General features: G+C 36.6%; 3 protein-coding genes and 1 long non-coding RNA gene across 4 annotated transcripts; 2 read left to right on the forward strand and 2 right to left on the reverse strand.

Moving 5' to 3' along the window:
* Positions 1–294: 294 nt before the first annotated feature.
* LOC114762753 (uncharacterized) lies at positions 295–1426 on the reverse strand. The gene is made up of 3 exons (XR_003742282.1): positions 1241–1426; positions 1004–1110; positions 295–386 (listed from the first exon to the last, which is right to left on the reverse strand). It is a non-coding gene; the product is annotated as an uncharacterized LOC114762753 (long non-coding RNA).
* Positions 1427–3959: 2533 nt separating this feature from the next.
* Positions 3960–4694, reverse strand: LOC114762744 (40S ribosomal protein S30-like). The gene is made up of 3 exons (XM_028952312.1): positions 4609–4694; positions 4374–4511; positions 3960–4206 (listed from the first exon to the last, which is right to left on the reverse strand). Exons 1-3 carry the CDS (start codon positions 4610–4612, stop codon positions 4160–4162), a joined length of 189 nt encoding a protein of 62 aa, XP_028808145.1. The 5' UTR covers positions 4613–4694; the 3' UTR covers positions 3960–4159.
* A 1176-nt stretch (positions 4695–5870) lies between these two features.
* On the forward strand, positions 5871–9477 carry LOC114762714 (asparagine--tRNA ligase, cytoplasmic 1-like). Its single transcript, XM_028952271.1, has 6 exons — positions 5871–6485; positions 7437–8027; positions 8347–8603; positions 8702–8831; positions 8921–8979; positions 9084–9477. Exons 1-6 carry the CDS (start codon positions 5991–5993, stop codon positions 9265–9267), a joined length of 1716 nt encoding a protein of 571 aa, XP_028808104.1. The 5' UTR covers positions 5871–5990; the 3' UTR covers positions 9268–9477.
* Positions 9478–10590: 1113 nt separating this feature from the next.
* On the forward strand, positions 10591–13119 carry LOC114762724 (uncharacterized). Its single transcript, XM_028952284.1, has 8 exons — positions 10591–10750; positions 10827–11064; positions 11380–11441; positions 11603–11686; positions 12095–12149; positions 12380–12515; positions 12607–12657; positions 12751–13119. The coding sequence occupies exons 2-8, from the start codon at positions 10959–10961 to the stop codon at positions 12848–12850; spliced, it is 594 nt and encodes a 197-aa protein (XP_028808117.1). The 5' UTR covers positions 10591–10750; positions 10827–10958; the 3' UTR covers positions 12851–13119.
* The last annotated feature ends 805 nt before the right edge of the window (positions 13120–13924 follow it).

Raw genomic sequence — 13924 nt, forward strand, 5'->3', positions numbered from 1 at the left:
AAGTAGAAATTCAAAGCAAAGTGAGCTTTGACTCAGTACCCAATCTAATAACAATTATCCCCTAGAGATTAGGTATCCACTTGTCAAGCATATACATACACTGACACACCCTATAAGAAATGTAAAATGAACTTTTGACGACCACATAATGTGTTGTTTCCTCAGAATAACACATTGTATATGAAAGGGTAAAAAAATTATTTATTTCAGAGATATACTGATCCAGGATAAGAAGACAGTTCTACAATCTACACCATCACAAAGATCCGTGAGTTTTGCAAAATACCTCTTTTATTTTTTGCCCTTGTAAATTCTTTAGCCTTTTCAACCTCTGCCGCAGCCTTTTTAATAAGTACTTTCTCCTTTTTCTCCAGCATTTCAAGTGTCTACAAATGTACGATTCCAAGAAGAAAAACAATTTTGAACATATTCTCAAATTACTCTGCATACCATGCACCACTAACAGCCAGCTACCGTGGCTGAGAATCAGATAAAACACAAGAATATTCTAAAAATGAATTCAAAATAATTATATTATCACTCCGGCTATGATCATGAAACGTCTACAAGACTAATAGAGCACTACCAACACAAAACAGACAAAATGGGATTTCCTGCTCTCCCAGCCATATTCTAAACAAAGAAAAAGTACTATCTGAAATCTTGAACGACTAATCTCAAGTAAGAACAAACTTAAAAGGTTTGGCTGGGATGTGATGAGATTCATAATATAGCGTACTTTTACATAGGAGTTTCCCTTGGAAAAACGAATCGTTTGTTTGAGGCCTTCAGAATGTCAACACAGAAGGTAACATAGTGGGAAATACAATTACGGGTTGAATTACATTGAGAATAACGCGAATTCCAACATAAATGAACATGATGATCAAATAAACACACTGAAACGAAAATAATAATCGCCGACGAAAAAAATGATAATGATGATTTTTATACCACGGAAAATCCACAGGCAGGTTTTTATCAACAATCAAATCCTACTAACCTCATTTAACTTATCCAAAGTGGTCAGAGCATTGGCTTCCTGTTTAGGTTTACCAAAAATTCGGGTAAACATGGTTGATTATGAGATAAATAAACCCCTATACCCTTCTGCGCACAAAGAATCACGAAATCGATGAGATAAATGAAGAGATTAATTGTTAAATGGATGGTACAGAGAATCGCAGAAATTATATCGAAATCGAACTTATGAAATCGCAAAACGTAAAAGCGAACGAACCTGCTCGAGAATCAGGTTGTGCAGAGAGACTCGGAGAGAATACAATACAGCGATTAGGGCTTGACAAAGAGGGGAAGGGATCTGGGATGAAAGGGAAAGGAGGAGTGACCAGTGGTTGGGATGTCTGGTTAAGTTTCCTATATTTTGCGTAGGGGCGTGGAGATTAAAACAGGAAGCTGCTTTGCCTCTTCCTGACGTCGACGACGAGAACTTGCCCCACCGCGTTGCGCGTTTTGCGTTTTTTTATTTTATTTTTATAATGAATATAATATCAGTTTTTTGGACTGACGAGGAAGATAATTTTATGAAAACCAATCTAATTTCTTTTAATGGCCAGAACAAAAAAAAAAAGCTGCGGGACAGAGTAAGCATTATTATAGAAACCAACTAGGGAAAAAGTCAACATTGCTATGACCAATACTAATTGTGTATTAAAAGGATTCTCCATTATACTATCATAAATTCTTAAAAACTCATTTGACTTTTATTTTGATCTTAAATATAAAATTTTAATTCACTTTGTCTTTCATATTTATCTATTTTTTTTTCCAAAACAATCCTTTTAATAATAATAGTTTTAGCCAATAAACTTGATTAGTAATGATATTTTAGGAAAGACAACACATATTTATTACAGATAACTAACAACTTATTTTTTTAATTTATTCAAATTAATCAACTAGTTCTTATATTTAAAACCGGAAGTAGTATATTGTAATGCCTACTTGCATATAACTTGGATTACTGCATATGCTAATTGTATATGCAAGTAGTAACATGCAAATGGACAAATGAGTATCAATCATATGCAATCATCATGTGGTGTACTACGCAATAACATGCAATAAAAACTTACATACAAGTAAGGATATGTTATAATCAAGTAAGTATTTATCATGAAATTAACATTGGTATTATATAATAAACCTATATGCAAGTAAGCATTCATTGTATACAAGTGAACATGCAGCATATGCAAGTAAACATTGTCGTGTGTAATTAGTCATATGCAAGTGAAGATCCGTCATATATAGTTAGTATTTATATTTATATTATATAATAAATCTATATGCAAGTAGCTATCATGCTCAATTTGTTATATGCAAGTAATAATTGGTTATGTGTAATTAAAATCCATCATGGCAATGGGTTTTTTTTTTTCCCTATCTTACTCACGAGGCCTTCAACTTTACACCTTTACAATTATTATAGGTCTTATTTTCTAATTAATTTGTCAAATGGGAATTTTACATGGAGCAACTATATATATTTTTCATGACATAGATAATAATTTAATTTTTTTAATGATATACAAAATGAAGAAATTAAAAATTATCGCTGAAACTCAATGACGTATTTGATGTGGCTCTCATGCATTTTATATTATATGGTAGTATTAATTTTCTTAAAATTTTTTTGGACAAAATAACATTTAAACTCATTGGATGATTTGACGGTTCTCTCAAAAAATTAAGAAAAGCCTCGCTCCTTCCCATCTGAATAAAAACACACACATGCACCGACGCGCGCGTTGTTAAGAGTGCCAAGGGTGTGCTGTATCCAGAAAAAAGGCCAAAAAAGTGCCAAGGGTGCGCGCTTGTTCGCAGCTGTGATATAAACATATTATCACCTCTTCACTGCATGTTCTTCTCGAGACTGTTCCAAGTTCCAAAAAGTTTGGATTAAGCTGTTCTAGTAATATTTGTTGAAAAAAATGCTTTTATATGTTGATTACCAAGTAATAACTCTAAACTACGGAATGGAAAGACATTTTTATTGTGCGACTGGGTAAAACAAGTACCACGTCTAATTTTACACTACATATTACTCTGGTCGTATTTATAAGAGTTAGTTAACTAATTTGAAAAGATTAACAAAAGAAGTTAAATCAGTTGCTTATAATAAATAGGTGTTGTCTTTCTTAAAATATCTTTACTAATCAAATGTATTAGCTAAAATTATTATTGTTAGAAAGACTATCTTAAAAAAATACATAAATATGAAAGATAAAGTAAATTGAGATTTTATATTTAAGACAAAAAAAAAAGTCAAACAAAGTCTTATATTAATAACCGGAGATAATACATCTTATATTTCAGATCAAAAGTATATCAAAAGCATTATGATATTGGGAACTTCTAAAGATGCTTATGAGATCGTTCACCGGGTGGCCAAAGTTTCGCTAATAAAAGTGTCTCTGACATCCACGGGAGTTGGGAACAGTGGCCTGTGCTTATCAAAAAATAGTGTGTGTCACAGATTGAGTTCTACATCCATTGTTTTTGTTAGGCAGCTTCGAAATTCTACTTTATACATGACTTCCATTCGGTTCAGTGATCATAACACCAACTAAAATGTGCAAAACCAGAGATAGTTCTCAATTCTCAAATTGCAGAGAATAAAAGAATTGCATGATGCCACCTTGGCTGCACATATAGCTTGTCAGCTCTACGACCTACCCACAACATGTTATTAGAATGCAAAATCATACGAGCCAAGTACAGATATGCATGGATGGATATTCTCACTAATATCGTCAATTCAAAACTAGACAATCCACCATATCTCAGCAAGTTCTTGCAGAACTCTTGCTGATGTGTATTTCAGTCAATAAAACAACATATTAACTGACATCAAGCAAAATCAAGGAATTATTTTACGCGAAGTTAGTCATGCAGGTGATCAGTGCAAATGCACCATAATTTAACAGTACTATCAGTTAACCAACATTATGAGCCGGTATTTAATTAAATGAGCAAAAATAAGCAAAAGCCACTAGTCAATTTCACAGCAGGTATAAATTAACTCTCAAAAAATGGATCATAGAACTGGACAAGAGATTCAAATTCATCGTTTAATACATAATCTAAGCTAATAACAAGCTTTAAAAGAAAATGAAGTCATCCTTCAAGCCTTTGATTACTTCTCCGAAGAGTTTGGTCCTCGCTTTTTCCCGAAGCCGACCACTGCAATTGCAAAATACAAAGACCATATTGGGAACCAACAACTAAAAAAGACTAAGACCTATTCTTCTACTAATTTCAATACCAAAAGGAAAAACATAGCGCATTAACCAAGGCATGCAAGTTTTGAATCTCGGAGCCTTAAAAACAAGCCCAAGTTTTGAACATACCGGCAGTGACAAAACGTCTGTTATACTGCATTCGCTTGTACGCACGACCCCTGGGCTTCTTCTTTTTGTCTTGTTTGGCTACTTTTGGCGTTTGGCCTCGAACTTTGCCGGCGCGAGCCAAAGATCCGTGCACCTTACCTACAATTGAACAAATCAATGCAATTAGCAAGTTAGAAGAAGGAGGAGAGAACAGAGCCTCAGTCTGAAGGTAATCACAAGACGGATAGTAACTCACCCATGATGGATTACTGAGTTCACAGCACAGGGACGCAGCGTGTTTGAGTTGAGGACGCGGAAACAGGCGACCAACAGGGACGTTTAGTTAGGGTTAGGGCTAAAATATAAAGAATTTAAGCATTGGGCTTTTCTCATGATCTGCTTGTAATATCTTTGGGGTTTTTTTTTTTTTTTTTTGCCTCATTACCAACTGGGTTTAGCAAAGAAACTAGTCCTTTACGTAAGTTTTTTTTTTTTTGATAGTAAGTCCTTTATGTAAGTTAAAATTTGAATTCGAACAAGAAAAGTTACCCATATTTAGTATTCGACAGTATTTTAAATAAAATTACCTCAAATACGAGGATATCTATCTCTATGTTTTAGCCAGCAAAAAATCTTTAGCTTTTAATAAGGGCACTTGTTAGAAGAATTGTAACATTAACACTTCTGAGCTGATTGAAATTAATTTCAAGTCTAAAGTTACCTGAGATACTCTAAGTTTACATTAAAAAAAAAAAATCTTTCGTTGGCAAAACAGAGTGAATTAAGGATCTTTAAGAACCTCAAATTGCCATACAGATGTCTAGGACCAACCTTTTTTTCCCCTCGATTTAGTTTCTAACTATTACTATTTTATTATTAAGATCGAAATTTTGTTCCACTCCGGGAAACAAAATCGTTAATTATGAGAGATAATATAATGTAAGTTTAAAAATCTGAATAAAATAGAAGTTTATTTTAGGCTTAATACGATTTTTGGTCTATCAAGTTTGTTCTTATTTTAATTTTGTCATCTCAGATTTCAAACATAGGTCTAGTCTTCAAGTTTTTTTTTTTTAAACACTAGTTCTTATAACTCAATAAAAACTTAGATTATTTTATTTATATTTTGAAACTTGAGAGATCAAAACTGAAATGAGGACAAACTTAAGAGATAAAAAATGATATTAATTCTTTATTTTATTTTAAAATAAAGTTAATAATTTAACCATTATGATAAATTGGTTAAAAATACTTTATAATAAAGATTAGAGAGCGGAAGTTTTTAAAAACTTTTAAAAAAGTTTATGAAAGATAATGATATTGGAAGTAATATTTCCACCATTTTCTCATAAACTTCGAATGGAGCAAGAATGTTAGTCAGAAAGACAAAAACAAAGCTTTGTGTGCTCGGCAAGAAAATGAAGCTGGCGGCTGGTCTGGGACGTGTGACTTGTGAGGGAAACATATGATGCTAATCGGATTATTTGCGTAAAAAAGGCGCAACCCGGTTCCTTCATAAAATGCTTCTGTTCTGTTAGGGTTTAAGGAATAAAATATCTGGTCCACTGTGCCTAACAATCTGAGTCCAATCCATCGGCCACATTGCTGAACATCACCGTGTCTTCGAAGACAGCACCAATGGCAGGCCCTTCCGCGCCACCCACGGACCAGTTGGCGGCGACCACTCTCAATGACGCCTTATCATCTCATGTTTCGAAAGCTGAATTCTCGGATCGCGTCCTGATTAGATCCATCATTTCCCGACCGGATGGCGGGTCGGGTCTCTCGGGCCAGAAGGCGAGGGTTGGCGGTTGGGTTAAGACGGGAAGGAAAGCCGACAAGGACGCTTTCGCGTTCTTGGAACTTAATGACGGATCTTGCCCCGGGAACCTGCAGGTGATAGTGGAGGCTTCTTTGGGGGACCTCGGCCAGCTTGTGCCTACCGGCACCTGCGTTGTGGTTGATGGCGAACTCAAGCTGCCTCCTGCTGGTGCAAAGCAGAAGGTGGAACTACGGGCTGAGAAGGTTGTCCATGTTGGTCCTGTGGATCCTGCGAAGTACCCATTACCCAAAATGAGGCTTACCCTTGAGTTTTTGCGAGATTTTGTTCACCTTCGTTCTAGAACTAACACGGTAATTGTTATTGCAAACATTTTTATCACATTCTTGGATATGCACATCCCTAGACATTGATTCTGGCATAAAATGCTTTGTAATATTTAAAACCAAATCATTATGTCTCTAAACCGCGCCATCTTTGATCATGCTAAACAATTAGGGCGAATGCAGAGCCTTGAAAGTGAAAGACTTTCGACATTTCTTGAGAGCGGGGGGGATGGGTTTAGATGTATAAGCTTGGGAGGCGCATACGATTCGTCAATATTGAGTTTTAATTTAATATCTAAGCAAACTGAAGTATTCAGGCAGTATAATCAATGGTTTAAAAACCAACCGTAGATTGAATCGGGGTATAGCATTTCGCTATTGAGTGTTCTCATCCTAACATGTACGCACCCACGTATGTATGTATCTGCATGCATATGCATATATAAACCTTAATATTTACCTCTTTGTGTATTATATTTCCAATTAATTTGGTACTTGCATTGGAGAGTGATTTCTAAATCTAAATATTTGAGCTTATAAGACTTAGTTGAAGTATTTTTCTTATGTTTACAATTTCATATGAAATGGGTGGGATAGAGTCAACCAAATATCATAAATCTCTTATGTAGATAGGCAAAACTAGGGAAGAAAACTCGAATTTTAGTTTTTGATTATTTGTTGTCAAATCAGTCAGTTTTTTGGCGTGAAGCATTTCTGGGTCAACCGGATTGAAACCATGGCTGTCATGCCTAATTGGGCCAGTATCATAAAAATTGGCTGTATTGCAACTTGGGGATTGCGTACTACGTGTGTATATTACGGTGAAGGATGGTTATCAAATGCCATGTGCTTTCTTTTATTACATTTTTCCTGCTAATGTTAACAATTTAACATATGCTGCCTATTGTAAGTCCCTAATGGTTCATCTTTTCAGTATTTTACTTGTTATTAGCATCTATTAATTGGTTATGGTTCCAGATATCTGCCGTTGCTCGAATCCGTAATGCTCTCGCCTATGCAACACATACTTTCTTCCAAAAGCACGGATTTCTTTATGTGCACACGCCCATTATCACTACCAGCGATTGTGAAGGTGCAGGTGAAATGTTTCAAGTTACAACTTTGCTCAGTGAAGCTGAGAAACTGGAGAAGGAATTGCGAGAAAATCCTCCTCCATCAGAAGCCGATATTGAAGCTGCTAGAGTTCTTGTTAAGGAGAAAGGGAATGTTGTTTCCCAATTGAAATCTTCTAAAGCAAGTAAGCAGGAAATTAGTGCTTCCGTGGATGAACTCAAAAAAGCGAAGGAGAGTGTCTCAAAACTTGAAGAGAGATACAAACTTCGACCTGGTATTCCTCAAAAGGATGGGAAGACTGACTATACCCGAGATTTTTTTGCCCGTCAGGCATTCTTGACTGTTTCAGGCCAACTTCAAGTTGAGTCCTATGCATGTGCTCTTAGTAGTGTGTATACCTTTGGGCCAACTTTTCGTGCAGAACATTCCCACACTTCAAGGCATTTGGCAGAATTTTGGATGGTGGAACCTGAAATTGCTTTTGCAGATTTGAAGGTACATGAACTTCAATTCAGCATCTGTATTTTCTTAGTTATGAGAGTAACAATTGTTTTAAGTTATGAAATGGATTGCTATTGTTGTATTTTATCTTTTTCCAAATCTGTTCATCCTAAACATTTCTTGTTGCTGTAGTTGTTACCTTGCCAGCATGCTTCTCTGCTGAGTGACAATTCATATATTCAATTTTAGGTCTTATGAACTTGTGAATTTCCTAATGCAATGTTAAACAGCCCCCTTTTCCCAATCCAATTGCAGTTCTGCATTTTTTGTTGCTTGATAATATTAATGTTCTTGTGTTTCTGTTGCACATTAGGATGATATGAACTGTGCAGAGGCCTATGTGAAATTTTTGTGCCAGTGGTTACTCGATAATTGCTTTGAAGATGTGGAGTTTATGGCAGATAAATTTGATAAGGGGTGCATTGACCGCCTGAAGATGGTTGCTTCCACGCCATTTGTACGTCTTTCATATACTGAAGCAGTGGAAATACTAGAGGAGGCTGTAAAGAGTGGTAAGAAGTTTGATAACGAAGTGAAATGGGGGATTGACTTAGCATCTGAGCATGAAAGGTATATTTTAAGTTTGTTTGTTTGTTTTTTTTTTTTTAACCTTTTCGTTTCTCCTTGATTTGAGGTGAATGATATATTCGCGGCATGATGTTCTGTAGGTATTTAACAGAGGTAAAGTTTCAGAAGCCTGTCGTTGTATATAACTATCCAAAAGAAATAAAAGCATTCTACATGCGCCTCAATGATGACTCAAAGACTGTGGCTGCTATGGATGTTCTTGTACCAAAGGTAATCCAATGTGTTCTGCAGATGTGAATTTCGTTGCAACTGCTACTGGTATTTGGGATGTTGCGATAATAATACACAAATAATTTCAGGTTGGAGAGTTAATTGGTGGAAGCCAAAGGGAAGAGCGTTATGATGTCATCCAGAAGAGGTATGAGAAACATTGCTCTTTGTACCTCCTCACCTTGTCTTGTCTTTTCTGTTAGTATGTGCCCGGTTAATTTACTCCGTTATTTGATATTTTTCGTATTGCAGAATAAAGGAGATGGGTCTGCCTATGGAGCCATATGAGTGGTACCTTGACCTGAGGCGGTATGGGACTGTGAAGCATTCTGGCTTTGGTCTTGGCTTTGAACGGATGATTCTTTTTGCTACAGGCTTGGATAACATTCGAGATGTGATTCCCTTCCCTCGTTACCCAGGCAGAGCAGATCTTTGATTTATTCGATCCTGTTGCAGAAGTAGTTGGATTGAAAGCAGAAATTTAGTTTGAAAATATAATATGCAAATTGGTGTGAGGTAACTCAGCTCATAATGTCATACATGAGTTAGCTCTTTCTTATATAACTATATAACTACATTCTTATGAAGGAATTTTTGTCTGAAAATTGATTCGTAATTGCCCATTTCTTGTGCATTTTACACATCATTACATGTGTAATTGTTAAATTCATAATCATCTTGGCTTGACCGATATAGTGTTCGACTTTGTGCCGAAACATTATTATCTTCCGTCTAATATCTTGCATATCAGAAAGATGAGTTGCCTGACGGCATGGATTCCGCACCTTCGATCACGCTCACTCGCCCTGTTCAAGGAAATCTGTAGTGCCATGTGACGGGCCATACATGAGCTGTCCATTTTTTGAGCAATCTCTATATCGTTGATTCTAAACTTATAAATTCTGCGCTTTCGGAACAGCAGATGAAGGTTGCGTGTTGGAGCCATTTTGTGCAAGTTTCTATTCCACCGCCGGGGGGATTCTTGGATATTGGTGGGGATCCTTTTGTGTCATTTAATTCCAGGAATGCTTGATCATTGTATATGATACAAGCCAGCATACAATTTTTAGCTATCCCAATTTAGCATTTGACTCAAGCTAATGAAAAAGAGAAGGAGATATACAAAGTCAATGTAACATGCCAAACAGGGGTTTCACTCAAAGTTACCTTGTTGGGAAATGGGAATGATCAGCATCAGAGGGTCATTCGTACCAGCTCTAGAAGCCGTGCTCAAGGAGTTCCGGTCAAGGCATAATCAAAACCAAACTGGTTTCCCATCCTTTAGCGGAATAAATGGCGAAGAATGCTCACAAACCTGACTGGATTATTTACTTGTATCATGCGAGCTTACCTCTTCGATGATTCCAATGATTATGCTGTAAGACGTTAGATGATGCTCTCTTGTTTGATTCTAAAAAACCAGAGCCACGAAAGCACGAATCCCTCAGGGTCATTTGGCCACGAGCATGAAGAAACGCACCGCTTGTCACCCGCCAGTTTTGCCTTTCATCGGGTTTAGTGGATGGCTAGGTTGAAAGCCAGCTCCAATGAATTGCAAAAATTCTTCCTCTGGGTATTCCTTAAAAACAGATAAAACCAACACGAGTGAAAAATTGGGCTTTTAGCCTTTATTAGGAGAGCCTCTCGATTTCAACATCACCTTCGAGTAACTAGTACTGTTAGTCCTCAATAGTGAGTGATTAACCTTTTTTGTTTTTTGTTTTTTTGTTTTAACTCATTTGGCTCTCTCAATTGACGTGGTGCCGGTGCCATGCTTTACTCACCATGTCAAATTTCGTGAGTGCCTTATTAAGGCCACGAACGTGTGAGGATTGTGGAATCATTTAGAAGCAGAAGGAGTCAAAGATGAACTTAAAAAAACTTTTTAATTAAATTATAGGACCTGCTTAAAAATTGAGGTAAACTTTAGTGCTATGCGGTTTAATTTTTCCTTTTTGTTCTGGATTGAGAATCATGAAATCAAGGAAATGACAGTGCAGAGTCTTCCGCATTTAGCTGGAGCTGAAATCTGTTCTTACGAAATTTTCCAAGAAATAACTTTTCAGCTTTCTGAAGTGCCAAGTAGGGGATTGGATTGGCAACTCGCAAGTCAGGTTGGGTTCAGAGATGAAGAAGCTCGCAAGAAATTGGCACAATTCTCAACAAAACAAGCTCTCTCTCCCTACTCGCGACGATCCTACTTTTGACGACTTTCGTCCCATGGATACACAAGGTGTCTCTCAAATCTATTTTTTCTCCAATGCAATTTCACTCCCATGATTTTTTTTTCCGGGGAATCTTTCCGATAATGGAGAAATGATTCAAAAAATCATATTATAATTAGTTATCTTTTCATTGGTTATGTATGGTGATTGAGGCTCGATGATTTCGGGAGCTTTACGAGCGATTTCACTCGCTGCTCTTCGAAGAATAAAGAAGGTCTTTTTCCCCAGAGTTGACGGGAAAATTTTCCTTCTTATAAGAATTTGTGTTGCATGTTTAAACTTGGCCATTAAAATTTGCTGTTTTATTTATGATTATGTCACAGAACAAGAAGAGTTGGTTCGGTCGTTTGAAAGGAGTCAAGCTCAGCAGAGTCGCTTATGGAGGGTATGGTTTACTTTCTTATATATCATACTGTCTTTTGTTCATTTCTGTCTTTGAAAAGCTTTACTTTCTTATATATCATACGTTCTTTTGTCTTTGATAAGCTGATATAATTTCATTGAAGTTTAATTTTAAGCTCACCTGAGAAATTCAATTTCATGAAGACGGTATTTGCTGCTCTTCTCTGCTGTTACATCCTCTTTCTTTTGTACTCCATCTTTCAGCAGGCTTCATCTCCATGGGAACTGGTACGTCTCTTCCAGTCCCTTTTTTGGACATCTTAAAATCGGATTTTACGCTTTTGTGTAATTTCTTACGGTAATATCTGAGTGCGAATCCATTGTGTTGTAATATTCAATCTTTCTCACCTGTTAAATTATTACCTTCTTTAAATGCCTTCTGTATTTTGATGAAAATAACTGGCAGCATTCTGCCTCCCTATGCGTCTAGACAAGTGTTGATGTAAACTCTGACCAATATGAATAACTTTTGTTACTTTTTCTTAGTCTTTTAACTTCTTAGGATCGAAGTATCTTTCTAGTTAACGAGAGGATCTGATGAAATTGATACGTGAGACTATATTTTGGATTATTTCAACAGTTTTCTTTGATGAATATTAAATATTTCATTATTTTTCGTTGTCCTCTGATGAACAGAAATACCATGCTTACTTCATGGAGGAGCTTTACCCTTGGATGAGTATATTAGCAGGTTCATTTCACCTTGTATCTAGCATTATTAATGAAAATTTTTAAGTCGCTCATTTTTTTGGGCATGGTCAACTCTTGGTATTCTCTCTAATGATGTTTGCGTTGTCGCTGTGTATTCAATTTCTGTTGCTTTCCTTAGCCTTTTGTACTGATCTATAATGATACACCATGCTCTTAACGAGGCTTTGGCTTACATATGTAAACTTTACCGATCCTAAAACTTTTTTATAGATTGGGTTGCTGTTCTAGCCTGCTCATTTGCAGTCAAGGGGATGCTCCATGAGTCAATGCATCACAGGCGATGGATCTGGTACTCATGGTTTACTGGCCTTGTTCTGGCAATTTTCTGGTTGTATTACATGTTCAGGTATATTCTCGGATAAACGTTGTGCACTGCATATTTATTTCCTTTTTAAGGTATGCATGACATCTATATTAATATCGACTATTTTTTGTAGACTGCCAAAGTTCCGGTGGGATGTAATCTGGCTGCCATTTGGTCCTCTTGGGTATATGTCATGACACTACATGCTCATATGTATTTTATATCATTATATGCATTGACTATGCACATTATAAATTGCTTCGATTCTATACTGCAGTGGAGCGGCAATCTGTCTCTATGTGGATCATTTACTAGCTGAGTCATCAGAAGAGGTGAAAAAGCTCCGGGGATACATATATGCCTACAAAGCAAGCTAGAATTCCTCTTCTGTCTACTTGATCAAAAGCATGGGATTTGAAAAACAGTTTGGAATTTAGAGAACATTTTATGAAGGTCTTCTAATGGATCACGTGGACCGAGCCTACTAGTGTTGTCAGCCATTGGATGGAACCGAGACAAGTTCTTGTATTGATTTTCTGACTGCTCCATTTTTGTTTTCTGCTTCCTGGGTAGGACAAAAGGATCACTGAATAGAGATAGGAACAGACACGATCAAGGACCAAGTTTTTGGAGTTATTATTTACTTCTTCCCGGGGAAATATGCAGTTTGGTAGAGAGGTCAAGAGAGCATTGCTTTGGACCTTTGGTAAGGTAATAACAGTTCGGACGCTGTATCTCATAATGTTATATTTTGTGTAAGCAAACTACTCGATCTATGTCTTGTCTTTTAGTTGCGTGGCTGGTGTCTTAACTCATTCATCATTATAGTAATTGATGTTCTTAGTCTCTATAAAATTATTTTCGTGACACAATTAGCCATGCTTGAGTGCATGTGCCCCTGGACAGAGAACCTATCAAAACTGCGTTGTTCACAGCCTGTGAATATCTTGCTGTATGAAGACCATGTAATGCACGCCCCCCCCCCCACATAGTATGGGGAAATTGGGAGAACCGTGCTGATGAGTAAACTAGCTACAGAGATGAAGCAGACGATTTATTGCTTAATCTAGCTAACTATTGGTATAATAGATTTTGGAAATCAAATTGTCGGGGGAAATGGCAAAGAAAAGATTGTAAGAGATGTCCTAGGGTGGCAGATGAAAATTCCTTTTTAAATCTAGAAAAGTAGCCTCCACTTTTACGACTCGTTTTAATTGCCTAATGTAAAATGTTATCTGCTTGATGAACGAAAGATTTTTTACTCCTCATAACTGGACTTGGCTGGCCATGTTTAATCTGAGTTGCCTATCTTCTTCAGGTCCGTTTTGATAATCTTATTAACACGAGAGTAACCGGTATTGAACTTGGGTAATCGCCTGGAATAGATTATCTACTACTGTCTTCTTTCAATTAGTCAAATGAATCTCGATAAATATAAGGCTAAAAACAAG

This window comes from Neltuma alba, unplaced genomic scaffold (genome assembly GCF_004799145.2).
Source record: "Neltuma alba isolate B1F8T4 unplaced genomic scaffold, ASM479914v2 tig00001749_pilon, whole genome shotgun sequence".
NCBI classification, from domain to species: Eukaryota; Viridiplantae; Streptophyta; class Magnoliopsida; order Fabales; family Fabaceae; genus Neltuma; species Neltuma alba.